General features: G+C 38.3%; 1 protein-coding gene across 5 annotated transcripts in view; it reads left to right on the forward strand.

Moving 5' to 3' along the window:
• The window catches only part of CDKAL1 (CDKAL1 threonylcarbamoyladenosine tRNA methylthiotransferase), a gene marked incomplete at its 5' end in the record, with an annotated part of 659,036 nt that overhangs the window by 224,910 nt on the left and 411,337 nt on the right, over positions 1-22,789 (forward strand). For all 5 annotated transcript variants that reach the window (XM_079776595.1, XM_079776597.1, XM_079776596.1 and 2 more), the window contains one exon: positions 13,045-13,165. In XM_079776595.1, the coding sequence (XP_079632721.1) occupies positions 13,045-13,165 (121 nt within the window). The remainder of the gene's footprint in view (positions 1-13,044; positions 13,166-22,789) is intronic.

Consider the following 22,789-nt stretch of genomic DNA (forward strand, 5'->3'; position numbering starts at 1 on the left):
TTTGTGACCTATGTCCCAGTCCTCCAGAGCTTTAAAAATTAATGGGATCTGACTTTAACTTACAGTGTTTGAAAGTTTTGAAAATCTGGCCTTCTTATTTTGGAGAAACGTCATTAGGACTATAGGTCTTAATAGGATTACAATTGCATTAATTATAGTAACATTTGTAATTAACTTCTCCCTAGCTCTTTGTAACTTACCCTTTTCTGTACATTAATTCCTCAAAATCCACAGGAACCCTGACATCACTGATTGCACAGTCAGGCTTCAGTGTCCTGTAATCTCAAACCTAGTCCTCTAATCCCATGTTCTTTACATTTGGTTAAGATGCTTACCTTGAATGGAGGGAAGTGAGAAAGTGAGACTCATTTATTCTTATTTCCTTTCCTCATGTCTATTGTTCTGGTCACTGCTCACCCATTTTCTAGTTCTCATTCATATTCTTGCTTACACGTTTTGGTCCTTCACATTTCTTGTTTCCCTTTTTACCTCATTTCACCCCCTCTCCTTTCTCTTAGTTTTACTTGCTATTTTATTTTGTGTCAACATAAGAACTTTTATTGTAAGGAGTTAATAAATATTTGTTAGATTTTAAAAAAATCATGGGTAGTCTTACCTTGGTATAAAGGTGCTTAATTTAGGAAATGAGTAAATAAAAGTATTCCTTAACTCTAAGCAACCAATAAAAAGCTAGTCTAACCAGTAAAAAGCTGAGGAAGATATTCTACAGGAAAATTGTTTTGGGTATTTTTCAAAGGGTAATTTTTGAAGGTTTTAATGTGAAACACACTTCATACAGTTTTTACAATGGTTAGGTCAAGAGAATCTTCCACATTTTTAAGGATATGGCCCATGTTCTAAATCCTAGTTTTGTATGTAGACCAGATAAATATTGAAGCAGTAACTAGAAGGATTCTGATGTAGGTAACTTTCAGATTTTAACATTTCATAACCAACATTAATTGTAATTTCCTAAAACTAAGTTCTAAAAATAATGTTTGACCAGTCTTTGGATTAGAAGTAAGAATGCATCTCAAGCCCACATAATTTTTACCTCATAATATATATTTAGAATCATTTTTGAAGGTACAGTTTTTCAAGTGGGTCACCTTTATGCCAGGTCTTAATAAGTCTTTTCAGTGAAATTTGGTTTTAGTGATAGGCTGGTTTGGAGAAGTGGTAAATGAACAACAAGCAGGAAATTTAGCAAAGAACTGTGCTTGTTGTGTTAATAGCATTGTGTCGAATGTATTGATATATATTGTCATGTATATAAAGTGTGTCCTGCTTTCTCAGCCTCCCCACACTAGTGTTACCCCTCCATGAAGCCTTTCCTGATCTTTCCAGGAAAGCTGACCACCCCCTATGGTGTCCACTGTTCCTAGAAACATTGACCATACCCCATGGGACACTTGTGTCCAGGTATTTATTTACAAGTCTGTTTTCCTTGAGACCTTAAGCCCCTTTTTAGGGCAACAGTGATATGGTGGCTCAGGACAGAATCATTTTATTTTTCCAGGGGATTATTTTATAAGTCTTTATGTGATAGTAAATATTGATAAAATTATATTTCATACACCTTTTTAAACTCATCTAGAGTCTTGTGAAACTCTTGTTTGAGTTATGCATATACACTAACATTAATGTATTGGGTTATGATTACCAGGTGTTCATCTTCCTTGTTTTTATTAAACACTAGAGTCCTGGTGCATGAAATTCATGCATGGGTGCAGTCCCTAGGCCTGGCCGGCAACCAAAGTGCTAGCGTCTGGCATGGAAGGGCAGATCCCAGCTGACCTCTGGGCCCTGGGCAGCACCTGGGCCCCCGGGCCCTCGTGCACCCCCCCTCCACCTGAGTTATCGGACCCCTCTCAGCTACCTCAGTGACTGGGAGCTGGGCAGCGGCCCCGCCCCCCCACTGCCTCCACTGGTCGCCACCTGGGGGGTGATTGGGCCCTGCTCTCACCCGCCTTGGCCTAGTGTCGCCCGCTCACCTGCTCCACTATCCCACCGCAGTCCCACTCTCATCGGGGCCCATTGGGGCCGGCAGTGCCTCCACTGCCGCCTGCTGCCAGAGCCGCGTCACCGGTGCCCACATGTTACGTGTCGCCCCCTGGTGGTCAGCGCACATCATAGTGAGCCGTGGAACTCCTGGTCGAACTTCTGTTCGAGGGGACAATTTGCATATTAGGCTTTTATTATATAGGATTTCTACACTGAATTTATTGTTGCCATTTGTACAGAAGGGCAATGGTAGCGCCTCTGTAAGAGAGTGTGAATTTAAAGCCAACAAGGAAGCTCCAGATGCCCCCTTCCCGCACCTCCTCCGTTTCGGTTGCCTCTGTGCTGCCTGCAGTGCAGATGGTTCAGCTCACCATCGTGATGAGATGAAACACAATAAGGACCGGCAGGCATATTTTAAAGTCCACAGATGGGACAACTCTCTAACTTTCTCTGCCTCCCATGTGAATAATGGCAGGAGGACACCTGAAATTTTCGTTCCTGATTTAAAGTGGTAATTTGAGCTTCAGTTTTTAAAAGTTAAATGTGGCTTACAAGTTTCTTATGTCATGTATTTTAATGTTATTTTGTAGTTACTTGAATCTATTGTCAGGTCTGTTGTCTCTGCTTCCATCCCCTAGTGCAGTAATCTTGGGAAGAGCGGTTTGAACATGAGCAATGATTAAGTTCTTCATTGCTGCCATGGTTGCTTTATATACTGAAACCCGAAGCATGCATAGCTGTATGTGCAAACACTAAAGCCTTGGAGCTGCTTAACAAATTTAGAGTTCAGGAATGCCTATCCTAGCAAGACAGCCAGTGACCTGAGGAGTTCTTTTAAGGGTCTGTGCTAATGTGGAGTCATTGATGTGGGACTGCCTTGACCTTTGAGTGTTTTGATGTACACTTGGTATATACTGTGAAAAATAAATTGACACCACACAAATCTCTCATTGTCATAAAAAGTATATCTGCTTACAAAAGATTCAGTAAAAACATAAAATTAAATGCTTATGGTAATTTGCCTCCAGAAGATGTCTCTATTAGGGTAAGAAGACATTTTGCCTATGTGGATTATTTGCTATATGTAGCCTTTGTTTAATATGATGACCTTAAAATAATTGCCATTATTCGTTGTACCAGAAATGCTGTGCAAATGGAAGAAAAAGTTGCCCAAGAATGTTTATTCCAACAAATGTTTTCAAATGTATATATCAGCAAATGCTTTCAATTTTCTGTCTTCTAGAGTTCTGGATCACACATAAATTAAAATGATCATTATAATTATAATGTAGAACCTCTTTTTGTGCAATAAGAGTTTTGCTATTAAATGATCTTTACACATATAGGGACTTAAACTTTGTATTGTAACCCTATCTTACCTTCCTGACTATCAGGTAAGGTGTTGGGTTCTTCATGCTTTGTTAAACTTTGGACATGCATGCTGATGGCGTCAGTACCTTTGTAGCCTCTGTTAACGCTTAGATTCATGCTTTGAATTCTGTCTTTTTTTTTATGTTAATCCTCATTGGAGGATATATTTTTTCCATTTATTTTTAAAGAGAGTGGAAGATGAGGGGAGAATGAGAGAGAAACATTGATGTGTTACATTGATTAGTTGCCTCCTGCACATAGCCCAGCTGGGGCCGGGGATTGAACCTGCAACCCTTGGTGCACAGGCTGAAACTCTAACCACTGAGCACACCAGCCAGGACTGAATTCTATCTTTTTGGACAGTGATTCTTAATATTCTTTCTTTATTTTAATATCTTTTCTAGGTATCATTGTTGGAGGTAACATTTAAATTCTTACTACTTGACGAAATCTTAGAAGTTAAAATTGGCACTTGAATTGTAATGATTTTGTGTTTTTGAGTCAATTCTAGTATTTTCCCTAACGTTTTCCAACCTAGACTTGTGACAAAGCTGCTTCTAACATTGAACCCAATTTCTTTGTTTTACTTTGCTTTCTTCTTTTAAAATGAAAATATTTCATTTTAGTGTGAATTTTAGAGAATCCTTGCTTTCTTGACAGGTACCCACATATGAGGAATGATATTGAATGTTGTAGAGACAAACTTCTGACTACATTTTTGTTTTTCTTTGTAATTAAGTCATTAAAATACCTATGGAGTATATGTCAAGTAACAGCTCCAAGCATTTTTGTTGAAAAACAGATTTATTGAGCATTCCTTTCTGATATTCTTACGTGATACTACAATTGATGTGACTAAATTTCTCAAGGGAGGTTATCTGCAGTGCATTTGCTCTTTTTTTCTTCTTGCTTGAATTTCTGCCAGCCTTCTGCCCTCTGCCCCCAGACCCCTACATCATGTTAGATTGCTTCACTAGGAAGTTTTCCAGGAGGCAGACTCAGAGCTTAGAGTTCAGACAGGTCTTCTGAATGTGTCCTAATAGGATTGAGACTGTGTGGAGTGAAAGCAGTTAGTAAGGGACCAAGAAACCTTGGCATGATGCTTCCTCTGGTGGTGACAGGGGTGGTTGGTCACATGTTAAGGAAACAATGAACGGCCATTAAAATCAGGTGGGAGGAATGAAGTATTGAGGGAAAATCTGGCTGTTTACTAGTATAGCACCTTTAGAACAGAAAGCAATTAAAGGGGAAAAAAATAAACAATAGGAGTCCCGAGTTGCAGGCTCACTGCTGCCTCTGTGATGTTCGAAGGCTGATTTGTACAGACCCACTTTAGCTTTAGGAGCCAAAGGAGAACAGGTTGGTTTGTGTGTAGAAAAGTAATTAATAAATACATATTTTGTAGGTGGTTTTATTTCTGTCACTCAGTTAACTTAGGTGCTTGGGTTTCAGGGCTGGTTCTTTTCTGTTTGTGAATGACCGTTTTCATTGGCTTCCTGACCTGCTGACTGGCTGGGCTCTCTATGTGGATGGGATGTTTTTGCCTCAGCTCTAATAATATGCAGTACAGTTAGCACTGTGGGGCTTGGAAAAGATTTTTTGCTCTTGAACATTCATAAACACATTGAATATTGATTCAACTAGTATAGCAATTACTGTACAAAACATGATGTTTTTTTCACATAGGTTATTCATTATTATGAATTCACAATATGCATTTACTAGTGAATTATATAAAAAACTAGCTTTTGGTTCAAACTTTGTAATATATAATTGTTTTAAATAATGAAATCATTTACTAACATTCTTTACTGGATTAGATCAAATGTAAAAGCCAGCTCGGAAGCAGTTTTTTTTGTAGCTGATTTATAAATAAGTGCTGAAAGCCTCAGGCTTAAAATTAAATTTGTTTTAACAGGGCTGAATTTTTTGTGGCACTTGTAAGTAACAACTTGGATGTTTATTAAAGATGGTTAATAAACCCACTGAGACATACTTGACCATTATTTAGAGGAAATGAAATGTGAATTTACATTTAAAAAGGAAAAGATAAAAGATATCAGAAATATAACATTTGAATATGCTTCATTCTATACAATAGGCAATCTTCTTTTTCATCCTAGTATTAAAATTGCATATCTCTGTTTTAATCACTGCATCTTTATCACTTTCTCTTCAGTGGTGTCATGTTATTATAAGTTGATCTGGTCACACTGAGCATCTTTCTTCCCATCTGTTCTATTAATGCTTCCTCCTTTAATTTCTTGTCATGTGGAGTGAAATGATGTAAAAACTGATATTTTCACTCTCTTTTTCTTCCAAACTCTGTTGTTGTGGTTTCTTTTTCCTCCCTTTCTCTTCAACCTAGCCGCAAAAGGTGATGAAATTCATGTAGCCACAAAATAAATCAGTATTCATTGAGGAGCCATTCTTTTTCATCACAGCGCCAGGCATCAGTGCTAACCAGAAGGGACCAAACAAAGAGACAGTCTGCAAGTGCCACTGTGGTCCCTGCCTCACGGTCCCTCCATAAACACAGCATGTCCACTTCAGCTCCTTTCCCCTCCTCAATCCTTAGTTCCTCTCCTTGGCTTCCCAAAGACGTGCCATCTTGGAGACATCTTTTTCACTTTATTCCTTATTTTGTCAAATTCAAGTTTATTTTAGATAGCAACAATATTTCTAACTGCACATATAATAGGTAATGATTTTCAGTATATGTGTTTTTCTGTGGTCTATAGAGTTATTGAGTTAATTTGAAACGAATTCTGTTTGAAAAATAATTTTTATGTATATATTTATTTATTAAACTTATTGGGGTAACATTGGTTAATAACAAATACTTTTTTAGATATAACAAAGGTTTTATTTTGCTAGTCCATTTTTTAAAAAAGATAGCTGTTCTGGTCTGTGGTTGCTTCAGTTTCTTTCCTTTCATTGTTAGCTAGATATAATGGACTTTTATGTTGTTTCCTACTTGGTACTATATTTTCAAATTTTTAAAAAACACACAGTCTTCATAGGTCTGCCACTCTTTAATGAATCATTGGATTGGAAAATAATTCATTATATCATCAGGCAGAGATATGTTCCTTTATTTGCATGTAGATAGTGAAGATGAATAATTTATCAAATGTTATTAGTGCAGGCTGCGTAATACTGGTCACAGCAGGATATAATGAAACTTGTCTCACGCTCGTATGAAAATAGCATGCCTTTGCATAGTCATTATTGAACTTTTGGCATTTCTCAGAGAACTATTATGTTATCAGTGCCAATCTTGCTCACCTCTTCATTAACTGGACTTCTGATTGAAGAGTTCAACTTATCTTGAAAATCTGTGAAATCTGGTATGCCAAATGCTTGCTTGACTGTAGCTATGTTTCTACATCAGAGCAAGAATTTTCAGATTGAATGAAGTCTGTAATGTTTCTTATTAAAGTGAGTAGTGCAAAAAGGCTATGACTGATGGTTTTATTACTTCTGGTCATGAAAAGCTGTGTATATAAGAGATGTTTAAGCACTGTATCTTTCTGAAATGAGGGGTGAAGAAAGATGTATATAATTGCTTAGTATCTTATATCTGTAGTAGTTATGTATTAGAAGTTATTTTAAACTAGAGGCCTGGTGCACAACATTCGTGCACTGGGAGGGGGGTGGTCTGCGCCCTCTTGCAGTCCGGAACCCCTTGGGGAATCTGCCTGCCAGCTTGGGAGCGGGCCTAAGCTGGCAGGCGTACATCCTCGAGGGGTCCTTAGCACTGCTGCGGAGGCGAGAGAGGCTCCAGCAACCACTGCTGTGCTTACCAGCCGTGAGCCCAGAAGTGGTGGCGGGAGCCTCTCCTGCCTCTGAGGCAGCGCGAAGGAGCAGCGAGCCCAGCTTCTGGCTGAGAGGCACTCCCCTGTGGGAGCGCACTGACCACCTGGGGGCAGCTCCTGCATTGAGCGTCTGCCCCCTGATGGTCAGTGCATGTCATAGTGACCGGTCGTTCCGCTGTTTGGTCGATTTGCATATTAGCCTTTTATTATATAGGATAATTGCTTTTAAAAGGGTGGCTTTGGTTTGCTGTGGCATGATTGTGTGGAGGAGGTCCACACGTCTCTTCACAAGTAGTGATCAAGTTGGATAAATGGTTAAAATGAACCATTTCAGCCCTAGCTGGTTTGGCTCAGTGGATAGAGGGTCGGCCAGGACTGAAGGGTCCCAGGTTCAATGCTGGTCAAGGGCATGTGCCTTGGTTGCTGGCTTGATCCTTGTTCCTGGTCCGGGTGCGTGTGGTCTGGGCGGATGCCAGAGGCAAGCAATCAATGTGTCTCACATCTATGTTTCTCTCTCTCTCTCTCTCTCCCCTACCTTCCACTCTCTCTAAAAATCAATGGAAAAATATCCTTGGGTGAGGATTAAAAAAAAACAAATCAAAACAAAAAACAAACCATTTCAGCACTTTGGAAATCAACTGAAAGTATTCAGCAAACTGAGAAGTGTTTATTCGTGAAAACTCCTGAACTTTGAGTAAGAACAGTGTGAGCTTGTGGTGTTTATTCCTTGGGCTTCTCGAATTTTCCTTCCTTACTTTATTCAGCCCTGTGGGCAAGAATGTTCAACAGGGCAGAGCAGGCTATGAAAACCAGCAGCTTTACTGCTGCTCTCAAGACATCTGGAGAACTGTCAAAGTGGAGATTTTGATGTCAAGTTACTGAGGGTCGTGTTTCTACCCCACTGATATTGCGGGCCTGTTTGGCACAGAGTGGAGAGGTGGACTAGCTAGGGATTGAACAAAGACTTCTGGGAGGTGAGACAGTGATGGAAAGCTTGATAGATATCTTTACAGACTGTAAGTTGACTGGAGGTTGTGCACATGCACAGCAGAGATTGGAGTGTGCCCACCCCACCCACACTTACCTGCCTCTGCAGCCTGTATGCACATCAGAGGAGGTGGAAGAGGACCCAGGAAAGCCCAGGAGAAAGTAAAAGTTGGGGAAGACTTGAAAATGACCCTACCTTTGAATGCCCTGGCCAGCTCATACAGAGATCCATCAGCAGATAGGAGAAATCTCACTGGTTCATGGTGTTGGAACAAATGTGTGACCAGTATTATTCAACAAACAGCTATGCAGATACAGAGTTGACCACTGGGAAGTCATGCTTGAGGGAAAAAACCAAGCGTAATAAAATTAAGAAGGGACATTAACGATCATTCATATTGTGGAGAGATAAGCTTTATAGATCTAGCCCAGTTAAGTTTACTAAGTAAAAACAACCTTGGGGTAGGTGGGGGAATCTGAATTGAGTTGCTACAATATATTAACTGAAATGTCCACTATTCAACAAAGTGTTATGATATATCCAAAGAAACAGTCCAACCATTTTGAGAGGAAAAAAATTCAGTCAGTACCAATTGTCTTTGAGTGACCAAAATTGTTGGATTTAGCACTAAATGTAACCATGCTAGTCATTTAAGGAAAGGGTGTTGACAGTGACTTGAATACAGAATGACAAAAAGGTAGAAATTATAAAAAGAATCTAGAATCAAAAAGTACAGTAACTGAAATGAAACAGTCATTAGAGGGTCTCAATTGCAGATTTTGGGTGGCACACAAAGAAAGCAATAAATTTGAGGATAGACCAGTACAAAATTAACCAATCTGAAAAACAGAAGAACACGAACAGGACAACCTGTGGGACAACTTCTAGCACAACAACATGTGTATTATGGAAGTCACAGAAGGAGAGGACACAGGAAGGAAAAAAAAAAAAAAAAAGAATACTGGATGAAAACTTCCCAAACTTTATGAAAAACATCATGGATCCAAAAAGCTACATGAATTGCTTATAGGAAAATCACATAAATCCACACCTAGACACATCATACTCAAACTATTGAAAGATGGAGAACATTTCGGAAGCATAAGAAAGAAGTGACACTTTATGTACAGGCGAACAACAGTAAGATTAATGATTGGCTTCTCATCAGATGTAAGAGAGGTCAAAGTCAGTGGAATTTTTTGTGCTCATAGAAAAAACAACTGCCCACTGATAATTCTACCTCTAGCGAAGGCATCCTTCACAAATGAAGGGAAATGAAAACATTTCCAAATAAATAATTTGTGATTATAAAATTTCCTTTACAAGAAATAGTAAAAGTTCTTCAGGCAGAAGGGAAGTGGTACCAATAACTAGAATTCTCAGGAGGAAATGAAGTGTAGAAATGGTAATTATGTGGGTAAATGTAAATAAAGTATTTTATAAGTATATATTTTCTGTTTAAAAATACAGTTTTTAGCAGTATATTTAGTATATTTATACAGTTTTTAGCAGTATATTTTTGGATTTATACAACTATGTATTTATATGTGTGACAACATATAACACAAAGGAAGAGGAGGGAAAAGAAATGGCCCTTGGACAATTGAACATCCATATGGAAAAAATGAACTTGGACCTTTACTATATACAAAAAGTAACAAAGATGATCCTAGACCTAAATATAAGAGTGAAAACAGTAAAACTTCTATTAGAAAATGTAGGAGAAATTTTTGTGCCCTTGGGCTAGGCAAAGAATTCTTAGATATAACAGCAAAAGCATGAGCTATAAAAGATAAAATTTATAAAGTGAACTTCATTCAGTTGAAAAACTTACTTTTCAGAAGGTATAATCATGAATGTGAAACTATAAGGTATAAACTGAGAGAAAAATAAAATCATATATCTAAGTCCTTATAAGCCAAATATATAAATAATTCTTACAACTTAGTAATAAGACAAATACTCCAATTAAAATTTTTGCAGAATACTGGAGTAGACATTTTTATTAGTGAGGAACAGGAGGCAGAGAGAGAGAGAGAGAAACAGAGAGAGAGAGAGAGAGAGAGAGAGAGAGATTAAAAAGAGATGTATTATAAGGAATTGGCTCACAATTATGGAGGCTGAGAATTTCTGTAGATCTGAAGTCAGCAAGCTGAAAACCCAAGAAAGCTGGTGTATAGTTTTAGGTAAAGTTGAAAGGCCTGAGATTCAGGAGAGCTGATGGGGTCTGCAACTGGGCAGCCATGAGAACTAAGAGGAGTTGATATTTCAGTCTAAGTCTGAAGGCTGGCAGAGACCAATGACCCAGCTCTATACTAAGGAGGAGAAGTTCCCTCCAGTTCAGCACTTTTGTTCTATTCGATTGATGGGTAAGGCTCGTCAGTGTTGGGGAGAGCAATTTACTTTACTTAGTCTGCTGATTCAAATGTCAATCTCATCCAGAAACACCATCACAGATGCACTTCAAGTAATATTTGGCTAAATGTCTGGGCATCCTGTGGCCCTGTCAAGTTGACACATAAATTAACTAGTACAACATTTTACCATAAGGACATACAGTTGGCTAATAATCACATGAAGAGGTACTCTGCTTCATAATTAATTATAGAAATACATAGTCATTCAAACCACAATAAATGCCACTACATGACCGCAAGAATGGTTGTTGCCAAAAAAATTACAATATGACAAACCTGCCTACATTGCTGGTAGGATATAAAGTGGTATCACCACTTCATTAAATGGGCTTTTTTTCTTACAAAGTTAAATATAAATTTACCACGTGACCCAGCGATTCCACTTGTAGGAATCTATCCAAGAGAAATGAATACATACATCCTCATGAAGCCTTGTATGCAAATGTTCATAGAAACATTATTATAAAAGGTATTAATTAGAAACAATCAAATGTCATCAGCTGGTCAGCAGATTAATAAAGTGTGCTCTATTTGGTATGGGTACAGGGATAGACAGTAAATCAGCTTGAGGGAATTTGGGGGCAATAGAAATGTTCTAAAACTGTTTCTGTGGTGATTGTATGACTGTATATGTTTATTTAAAACTAGAGGCCTGGTGCATGGATTTGTACACGGGTGGGGTACCTCAGCCTGGCCTGCACCCTCTCGCAATCTGGGACCCCTTGGGGGTTGTCGGACTGCCGGTTTCGGCTTGATCCCCGCAGGCCAGCCCGGCTTCTGGCTGAGTGGAGCTCCTGCTGTGGGAGCACACTGACCACCAGGGCACAGCTCCTGCATTGAGCATCTGCCCCCTGATGGTCAGTCCTCATCATAGTGACCGGTCGACCGGTATTTCGGTTCTAATGCTCACTTAGGCTTTTATATATAGACTAGAGGCCTGGTGCATGAAATTTGTGCACGGAGCGGGGGAGGTTGTCCCTCAGCTCGGCCTGCACCCTCTCCAATCCAGGACCCCTTGGAGGATGTCCGACTGCCCTGTGGGATCAGGCCTAAACTGGCAGTTGGACATCCCTCTTGCAATCCGGGACCACTGGCTCCTAACCGCTCACCTGTCTGCCTGTCTGACCACCCCTAACCACTCTACCTGCCTGCCAGATGTCCCTAACTGCTCTCCTCTGCCAGCCTGATCGCCCCTAACTGCCTCTGCCTGCTAGCCTGATCGCCCCCTAACTACTCCCCTGCTGGCCTGATCACCCCCCTAACTGCTCCCCTGCCAGCCTGATGCCCCTAACTGCTCTCCCCTGCCATCCTGATTGCCCTAACTGCTCTCCCCTGCTGGCCTGATCACCCCTAACCACCTCTGCCTTGGCCCCGCTACCAGGACTTTGTCTGGAAGACTTCCAGTCTAATTAGCATATTATCCTTTTATTAGTATAGACTAGAGGCCTGGTGCATGAAATTTGTGCACAGGGGGTGTGTGTCCCTCAGCCTGGCCTTCACCCTCTCACAATCTGGGACCGCTGGCTCCTAACCGCTCACCTGCCTGCCTGCCTGATCGTCCCTAACCACCTCTGCCTCAGCCCCTGCCACCGCGGCTTCGTCTGGAAGGACGTCTGGAATGTCATTCAGCTATCTGGTCTAATTAGCATATTACGCTTTTATTATTATAGATAATTGAATTGTTTATTTACAGTGGTTAAATTTTATAGGATGTATTTTAGTACAGTTATGAAAAATAATGTGTATGTATATAATGAGCAAATAACAATACAAACACAAAATAATTGGGGAATCTGAAGGGGATGGAATTCTTTGTACTATTTCATCTTTCTACAACTTGCAATTAATTCAAAGTTCAAAATTATTGAAATTGCAATGGTTTTAGAAATGGTCTAATTTTCTTTTGTATTGTTTTTTAAAAAAGTAAGTTAAAAAACATTTGTTTTAAAAAACTCAGTCCTAAAGTGTTGTTTTTTTTTAAAATCAGCTTGTTTATTCTTTACTTCTTTGATTTGCTATTTGCTTTGACCAGATAATCTGCATTTGCTTTCTCTCCCCACCTCCTACCCCTTCACAGTGCAAACTTGGTCAGCAGGCCTAGTGTTCAAGTGAACCTTCCTGCTTCATACAATATCTGGTCTATGCTAGTGAGCATCCATACCTATGGAAAGACATTCTGAACATATTTCTGTTTTCCCCATCTGTGCAGTAAAATGTGCCAATATTATAAGCAAAGCACTTTCCACTGTAGGACATGAGCACAGCTGTTTTTCCTTTTGGCACTATTTCTTAGGTTCAACGATCACATCTCTATTTTTTTTTTCCTTCTTTTTTTTCTCATAAAAGAAAAAGTTAAATGAAAATATTAACACATTTGTTGAGAGCAGTAAATTAAAGTGAAACTGTGCGACTCATGCTAATGCAGGCCTATGTGCTTTATTTGAAGGTCACTCTGTGAGACTGCTGGGTCAGAAGAAGGATAATGGGAAACGGTTGGGGGGAGCACCGTTGGATTTGCCGAAGATTAGAAAGAATCCACTGATAGAAATCATTTCCATCAATACTGGGTAAGCTGCTCTCCAACTTCCTCATAAAATATTCAATATATTTCATGAATTCAGGTGTGTTTGTTTTTTTTCTTGGACATGTGACATAGAAAAGTAGTTGTACATTTTCATGAGAAAGGAAAATGAAAAAGCTGTGAAGCACGTGATTATAGTGCCCTCTAAAATGCTCCCTGTATGCAAATTACACTTACATTTGCAGCAAGGTTTTATATCTTTGATTAATATTATTCTAACTTCTCGTTTTTGGTAATAAACATGGATTTCATTTTACAGCTATGCCCTTGGTTAAAACCTTTTTAAAGAGGGCATTTTATTGTGGAGAATGGTTAACATGCTCATCATTGTAGACTGTTTTTTTCTATAGGGTTATAGTAAATATTACCCAAGATACTAAGCATGCTTTGATTATTAACTATCTGAAATACATATTTGAAATATGTTACTCTTAGAATTCTGGAGGTCAGAAGTCTAACACATGTCTTACTCTGCTAAAGTCAAGGCTCTCGGGGGGAAATCCGTTTACTTGCTTTGTTCAGCATCTATAGGCCTCTCACATTTCTTGCTTATGGTCTCCTCCTTCCATCTTCAAAGCCAGCACATTGTATTTCTTTGTATCTTCCATAGTCACATTCCCTCTGATTCTGAATCTCACTTTTAAGTGATTATATTGTGACTCCTTGGGGACCCCTGAATAATACAGGATACTCTCTCTATTTTAATGTCAGTTGATTTGCAACCGTAATATTTGCAACCTTAATCTCTTTTAGCCTGTGAGGCTCCAAGGGTTAGGGTAGTATGGAAGAAAATTGTAGGTTGGGAAAAGAATCAACAAAGGCATAGGAGTGGACCATATAATTGTTTATGAAGTAGATAATTTTGTCAGGTTGTCTGGAGTTTTCAGTTTGTGTAGGAATAGGGTGATAAATTATCTTTTGTGTGAAGAATCTAATTTCACTTAATTGAGTGATAAAGGGAAAGGAGAGCCCCTGAAGTCTGGCACAGAGGTGAGAATAATCATAGCTAGGCATTAGGGAGGGTATTCGGGGCAAGGGTGTAATCGAGATTGGGGCTGGGAGATTGCTGGATACATAGAGAGCACTTAGGAGGCCCTTAGTGTGCCAGCCAGGAGGGAGTGAGAGCCTGAGTGGTGGTTGTGGGAATGGAAAGCAAGAATAGCATCAAGTTTTTGGAATGATTTAGAACATGGGCTTTGTGCCCTAACCAGGTGGCTCAGTTGGTTGGAGCATCCTCCTGTACACCAAAAGGTTGCGGGTTTGATCCCTATTCCCCGGTTGGGGCATGGACAGGAGGCACCGGGTCGATGTTTCTCTCTCAGCGAGTATGTGTGGTTATTTACATAAAGAAGTACCAACCAAGTGCTGTGGTCAGGACAAGAGGGAGGCAACATGTGCATACACAAAAGAGGTGAGCTGAGGGTGAAAAAGGCTCACTTTCGTCAGGGTGTCCCGTGTGTGTAATGGCTAATTTTTTCTAGTACTGAGCCTGGAGTGTGGAGACAGAAGGCAATGTACACACAGTAAAAAAATCAGATATTGGGTCATAAAGAAAATCTGTGCTTTATTATGCCTTCTCTGTCACTATTAAAGTCATCATTTTTGACAATACCTTGACAATTTTTGTTCTTCCAAACCAAGAGTTGAGTGCTGTTTAGCAGTTCTGATATAAGTTATATCATTTTTTAGATGCCACTATCAGATTATCTCCAGTTTGAAGGGTAATCCTCCCCTGGGCTAAACACATTTTAGAAAATAGTGTTTAACCCTGTAATACTTTACTGATACTTTTTCTTTTAAAATTTATCTTGTCTTGTTATTTTCTATCTGTCAGACATAAAATAATGGTGTTTGGGGACCTTTAAGGGGAATCTAATTTTCTTTGAGATTATGTACCTAAAACTTACTATCATTTTTACGTTTGCCCTGGCCCCCTATAATATCTTATTAGCTCTTGGAAAACAAACTAACTTGTTTGTTTTCACTTTATTTCTGTAATGTCCAGATTTATCAGTCCCTATTCTAGTGCTAGATACATAGGTGCTTTCTAAATATTTGAATGAATGAGTGAATGAATGAATGAACAAAGAAGAATGCAGATTTATTTTACATCAGTGTTTTTAGAGGGATATAATTATTACTAGTACCTTTTTGTTATCTTTCTGGTTCTAATGATTAAACATGAAATAGTTATTGACTATATATAATCATAATGCATTTGAAAATATAATTATTATGTGCTTACCATATTAGCAGACATTGTGTTAGATATTATGATATATACAAAGATAAACATTTCCCAAACCAATAAGTAACTAACATCGACTGGAATAATCCAGAACAGGCGACTCTGAACTCAGGGTCAATTGCAGCTCGTGTGTGAGGAGATTCGGAGCTCATTTATTCCCTCTCCAGGGCCGTGCAGTTAGGTCCGAGCGTGGCCCTCTTTCCCGGCGGTGACTCCTCTGCCTCTGAATTCAGAGCTTTGCGGCACAGGTGTCCCTCCCTGCGCCTCTAGGAGCTGCAGTGGCAGCACCACAGTGGGAAGCTCTTCTACGGCCATTACCAGCACACGGCGGGAAAGAGAAGCCTCACATGCTGTCTTCTATGTTATCTTAAATTACGGCTTTTCAGAAAATTGTGTTCTATAAAAACAACTTTAAAGGTATTTAACTAGAAGTGCTCTTAAAAAGCTTGAATTAAGGATCCAAAGAGATCCTGCTAGAAGTTTGAATATATGTGGGATCATCCTTATACTAAAGTGAATTTTTTTAACACTTTGGGGAGATAAAATGTGGGATGTTTTATATTATAATCTCTTTGGCATGGCTCTATATTACTATATTCAGTAATGACTCTTGAGTCCTTATATCTTTGCATGGTGTCAAGAAAAAGATATTCATATTTTTTCAGCTCATGCTGTACTGTTGTTCACACATCATGATTATATAAGCCGTGGTCCTGTGCTGAATCTGCTCCTCCTGAGACGAGCTTCTCCAGCCCCAGTGCCATCCCCGCAGACAGCTGTTAGACATCATGACACCTCTTGCTAACAGGCACTATCTCCAGATAAAACATCTTCCAAAAGTAATTCAGCACACTTTATAGTCATTCACTTATTTTAAAATTATGGCTTAATATTACTTTGCAAATTAACCTAAGCCAATTTTGCCATGCATAGCTCTTAGGTGTTTTTTTTTTTTAATAGAGAATAATAGCTACCAATGAGAATTAGTTGCTTCCCTATAGCCCAGCTGTCAGATTATAATGAAAGCAAGTCCCAGTCCAAAATCTGCAATAAGAATTTATTAAACAAGGTGGCACAGTCCAGCTGTGCTTGTAAGCTTAGCAAAGTCCTAATTCTCTCTTGTGTAGGTGGTTAAATCAAACCTTGCATGAAAGGTTCACTTTAACCAGATGACACAATATCGTCAGCTTTAGGCAACCAAAATCCTCTACACAAGGCTTAGAGTGAGGGGAGGGGAGGGACTAAGCCACAATAATATTCTTTTTTTTAATATATTTTATTGATTTTTTACAGAGAGGAAGGGAGAGGGATAGAGAGCCAGAAACATCGATGAGAGAGAAACATCGATCAGCTGCCTCCTGCACACCCCTCTACTGGGTATGTGCCCGCAACCAAGGTACATGCCCTTGACCGGAATCGAACCTGGGACCTTTCAGTCCGCAGGCCTACGCTCTATCCACTGAGCCAAACCGGTTTCGGCTCACAATAATATTCTTAATGGTTCAAGCCAGTGTGACCCAACCTGTGGTCTGTGGACTAGTGCAGCTATTAACTATTGATGGCTGGTTCGTGACAAGTATAAAAATTGAGAGCAAATATTTTAGAAACTCTTAAGGCAGTTTAACATTACTGCAATGTCTTGTAAGTTATTTCATTGTATTTTAGCCCCAAAAATTATTGGTTGCAAATAAAAATCCTTCCATCACTATAGATAGTTTGAGAAGCACTGGTCTTGGCCAATGTGCTGTTGCAAGGTTCTTTACCTTATTTTGGAAAATATTTTAGTCAATTTGCTTACCTTTACTGCCACTGATTTCACTAATGAGATCCCATTTCTACTGTCTTTTATGTTATTATTTAATCACTTGTGGTTAGTAGTTAAGTACTACTTTCAAAAATGAAAACTTATTTTGTCATTTATTATGCTAATGTGCAAAGCCTCTGCTTTTGACTAAAGATAGCAGAAAGATAGCTAAAACTTAACCAGTAATTTTTGGAGGGTAGAATTTCTGATTAAAAACTAGCAAAGAGAGACTGTTCTTAGGGTTACAGCTTAAAATAACTTATGTGCCCTGGCTGGATGGCTCAGCTGGTTGGAGCATTGTCCCGTACACCAAAAGATTGTGGGTTCGAGTCCCTGTCAAGGGCCCATACCTAGGCTGCAGTTTGGATCCCTAGTCGGGGTGCATAACAGGAGGCAACCCATCTATGTTTCTCTCTCATATCAATGTTTCTCTCTCTCTCTCTTCTCTCTCTCTCTAAGCATGTGCTCAGGTGACGGTTGAAAAAACAAACACCCCATGCATTCTATATTACAGTTTCTATCTTAAATTCTTTCAAAAGTCAATTATAGACGCCCTAACATGGCGCATGTGACACTGGAATCTAGAGATTATAACTGTTCCTTTGACACATTGCTAAGATGAGTAGAGTCCTATTGTTATTCTTCTTGTTCTACAAGCTTGTGGAGGCCAGGAACCTTATCTCTTTGTCATGGGCCTGGAGTGTGGCTCCAGCCTATTCTGAAGAAGGCATTAGAGTCCCTGGTACATTGGAGAGAACTCTGTGCTTGGGTTTAGAGCCACAGACACTGTTTCTAGCTCTGTGACAGAATGTATTAGATAATCTCTTATGACCTTTTTTCTCACATGGACACATGCTGTCTACAGTATGTGGAGGCTAACACATTGTGGGCACTTTAATAAGTGTTTTGCTTAGAAGTTTGATGTTGTTGTACTCTATAGTCTACCAAATTCTCCAAGACCCTTTTCTTTATTTTCATCCTTTGTACTATTTAGTCAAGAAATTTGCTGGTACTAGACTTTACATTTATCATCAGCTTGTCAATCTTCTACTTGTCCAGTTTTAAGTGAATGAGAAATAAACTTAAAATTAATCTTAGTCTTTCCCATAACTTTTGGTACAGTGCTTTGCTCACAGTATTTACTCCATAAATATTTTAGTATTTCAGTGACAGCAGTGTTACTTAAATGCAGAAAAAATTTTCTGGCTGAGCAGGAATATAATTCTAATTACTTCTCTTTTGCTATAGATGATTATTTTGTAGAAAAAAGAATATGTTAATTTGGACTATGACTGAAATCAGACTTATCTCAAACAATTAAATGTGTGAAAATGAAGTATTTGTGGCAATTTTGAATTTGTTACATTTTTACTTTTATCAAAAAACTAGTTATTTTGAAATTTTCAGCTTTTTTGATGTCTTCAATGAAATCCCCAAATACCTTATTTTTACTTAAGTATTATACAAATGAAATTTTAAAGTGATCTTATTTTTAATGCACTAGAAAATGATTTGGGAAAGATCATTCATAAGAACAGTGGATGGCACTATTGGCTCATACCTGTGAAGTAATTATTGTTAAGTTGCAGAACTTTCCAATGCTGGTTTACTAAGTTCCTTTAAGTAAGTGGCCCAGTTAAAAATCTTAGGTAGTATTAGGAGGGGATTTAATTTTAAATCTTGTAAATTCTTCTTTATGCAATCATTATTTTATATAAACTTTGAAATGAATAAATAAACTTTCTTAGTAATTATCTATAAAGAAATGGCTGGTTTAAAAAATCATTTGAAATTCTGGGACACTATAGGATATATCATTGTGCTAACAAAAAAAGTGTGTCTTACCACTTTTCTGATAAACAAAATCATTTAGTTTAGGGAAGGGAGAATAACTTTGAATTTGGATTAAAAAGCAAAAATTTTAATACTCATATTTAAGCACACAATTAGAGAAACCTTAGATTAAAGTTAATTGAATAGGATGGTTAACACTTTCCTCAAGTTAGTTCATAGATTATATGATAAGGATATATGTTAATTATGAATAGCAATAGGCACTCTTACAGTTTATAAAGTTTATTGTTTTATTTAATGTGTATAAGACTGTTAAGTTTGCCCTTTACAAAAACTAAGCAAAAACTAATCAGTGTCTGGACATTGATTTATTCAACAAATGTGGTTGAACATTTGTTAAGTGCGGAGGATAGAAAGATGCATTCATTTGGTGTCTGCCATTGAGAATCCCACAGGGTAGAGAGGGAAACAAGCACAAAGCAATTGAATTATAACATTGTAAGCACAATAGTACAGGAGTAAACAAAGTTATCTTAGGACCACGATGGATTGTTTGGATGAGTTTGGGTGGACTTTCATAGAAAGTAGATATTTAGGCCATGTCTCAAAGTTTATCCCATAGGTGGGTTCAAAAGCAATTTAAGCATGGGGGAACTCCCCTCTTCCATGAATAGTGGTATTGAATTGTAAAAGGCCTTGTCTTACACAGAGAAGGATGAGTGTGGGTCAGTGTGGGTCGTGTTGTGAATAATGGAATGGTATGGTAGGAGGAAGCTTAGAATGGGGTAGCTTGAGATTGCTTGAGTTCAAACTGAGCCTCATCATTTCATCATTTGCTGTGAGACATTGTATAAGTTATTCAACCTCTCTATAGGTCTCGATGTTCTCATCTATAAATGGGGATAATATTAGTGTTGTGAGAATTAAAAGAGGTCATCTGGTAAAAGTAATCAAGATAAAGCCTGGCTCAGACTACCTGTTCAATATAATTACTCTTTTTTAAAAATTGATTTTTTTGAGAGAGAAACATCGATGTGATGGCAAAACATTGATCAATTGCCTCCTGCACGCCCCTTACCTGGAATCAAGCCTGCAACCTGGGCATGTGCCTTGACCAGGAATCGAACTGGTAACCTTTTGGTGCACAGGACAACACCCAATCAACTGAGCCACACTGGACAGGGCAATATTATTACTTATAGCTATGCAAAAGACAAACCTTAGGCTTAATTAGATTGCTGTTTGCTTAAGACCATGGAGCAGTAAGTGGCAGAGTCATGAATTGAATCACATTTTCTGACCAGTTCTTCCTCCAATAAAACACAAGTGGCTTTTAGCCCAGTTTGCTATCCTTGCATTGGAATTGTAGTTATTTAGTTAGTTGAAAAGAAAGCCAGTTAGAGCTGAAGTTTGAGACTAGTGTAGAAGACAACCTACTAAACCTGAGAAAGATGCTGTGGGCCCCGAATTTTACAGAGAATATAAAATTTCTACTGTATACTTGTACTATATTAGATGCCTCTTGAGATGCATTAACTTTATCTAGTTGAATGGCATTTGAATTTTCCTATTATGATGTTTGAAGGATGGGACTCCTAAATCATTTAGATTTAGAGATAGATGACCATTGTATCCTTCTGTGTTTTCTTTTTTAAACTCAGGAGTTGAGTTAGAGTGCATAAAGATGAGGTGCACTTGGAGGAAATAGAGAGAGGATGGAAGGGAGGATATATGTGTCCAAAGAGTTACCATCTGTCAATTTTCCTGTTGCTTCAAGAAAACTTATTTTCCAGACCCATCTGGAAGGGGGGAAAAATCCCAAAATTGTGTAGCCCAACTTTAATTAAGTATAATTGGATACACATGTGATTGTGGATAAAGGCTGCTCAGTTTTTTTTCAATACAAAAATAATATATATCTCATATTTATTTCTGAAACTACTTTGCCCTGATTTTACTACATCTCAGCATGGTAGCAACATTTGTTTTATTTTTTTCTAACCCTGACAAAGCAGAGTGTTTTGTTTGGCTTTTTAAAAAGGCAATAGTGCATGTAGTTAAGACCTCATTTACTTTAATCTGATGATGTAGTCTCTGAAGAATGTCTGTTTTTCTATAAATCCACTAAGGGTTTAAGTCAAGGTCATTATTTAAAATTCTTGTATCTGTTTTTAAACAATGTATGTAACTTTGTGATTTGTAATGTATATTTCCGTGGTTATTTTTAGGTTATTCTTAAAATAAATATTAATTATGAGAGACATTATGGGTTTAGGAAAATCTATCTTATAAAGTACCTTTTATGGATTGTTTGAGTACTGCTCTTGAGAAAAACTCAAACTGTCTGAAGTGGGATTTCTAGTGTGTTCTCCTCCCTACCTCCCTCATCTGTTTTCTCTCCTCCATATCCACCACCCCTCCCGCACATCTCTACAAATTTATGGGAACAAGCTATGTAAGGATAGATTTATTTATTTAGGCCCTTGTGACTGGAAGATATATACCTAATCCAGATTGGTGGTCTACTTTACTCAGTGGTTTGTTCCCACAGTCATTTGTTTATTCTTTGTACTCATTCACTCATTGATTCAACGAACATTTGCAGAATAACTCTATGTATCAGATACCCTGCTAAGTGCAATATAAGAAACAGGGCTTGCATATTTTATCATTGCCCTTGAGAGTCTCACAGTCTAGTGTAGTTTAGTTAACCTGTAAATAATTCAGATTTAGTCTTCATTGAATATAATTAATGTCAGTTCTTTTTATATGTCTGAGACTTAAAGTTTTGTACTTAGAAATGACCCAAAATATAGAGAACAAATAAAATAGGGCTTGTATAAAATATAATGGCTGCACATGGGCATGTGCAACATATATAGCATGTTAGCTAGTGTGATCCTCTTGGTAACTGATTACTGTTGAAAGTTTAGTCATCATTGTCCATATTGTTAATATTCTGGATTTCAGACAACCCATGATACTCCTTTGAACGTTGATTCCACATTTACTATATTAAATGAAACACTTCTGATTTCATTTCCAAAGAATGAAATTGTTAAACCCCTTTTTTGCCATTCTAGCTTCATTCTTTTTTATTTTTTTAAGATTTTTAAATTGATATTTAGAGGGAGAGGAAGGTAGAGAGAGAGAGAAACATCAGTGTGACAGAGAAACATCGATTGGCTGCCTTCTGCACACCCCCTATCAGGGATTGAGCCTGCAACCCGGGCATGTTCCCTGACTGGGAATTGAACCAGCAACCTTTCAGTCCATGCGACATTGTCCCACCAACTGAGCCACACCAGCCAGGGCTCTAGCTTCATTCTTATTTCTACTATTTGGCTTTTTTGTCTTTTCTTTGTTTTCCTACCTTAATTCTCAATTACATTCCAAACAAGAAGCAAAGCAATGAAGTCAGGGTGACCATAGCAGCACTGATGTTGACACATTGAACACATTTTCAAAAAAGGGATGTCTCTGTCAGATGCCTGTGAAGAGAGAGTGGGGGTTGAGGTTCTGCTGCTGCTGAAAGCAAGTTTTGTGATGTGTATAGTGATGCCCAAGAGTGGCTACATGGTAGTTGGCATAATGTGAGTTTTCTGTGTAACTGAGTTGACTTGCACTTACATATTTTGCTTTTATAGTTATATATCACATGGTTAATTTTCTTAATTTTATTGTGGCTTTATTGTCCAAATACTTTATTTGGAAAAAAAGCTGTGGTACATCTATATACACAATGGAATACTATTCAGCTTTAA

Source organism: Cnephaeus nilssonii (genome assembly GCF_951640355.1).
Source record: "Cnephaeus nilssonii genome assembly, chromosome: 7".
NCBI lineage: Eukaryota > Metazoa > Chordata > Mammalia > Chiroptera > Vespertilionidae > Cnephaeus > Cnephaeus nilssonii.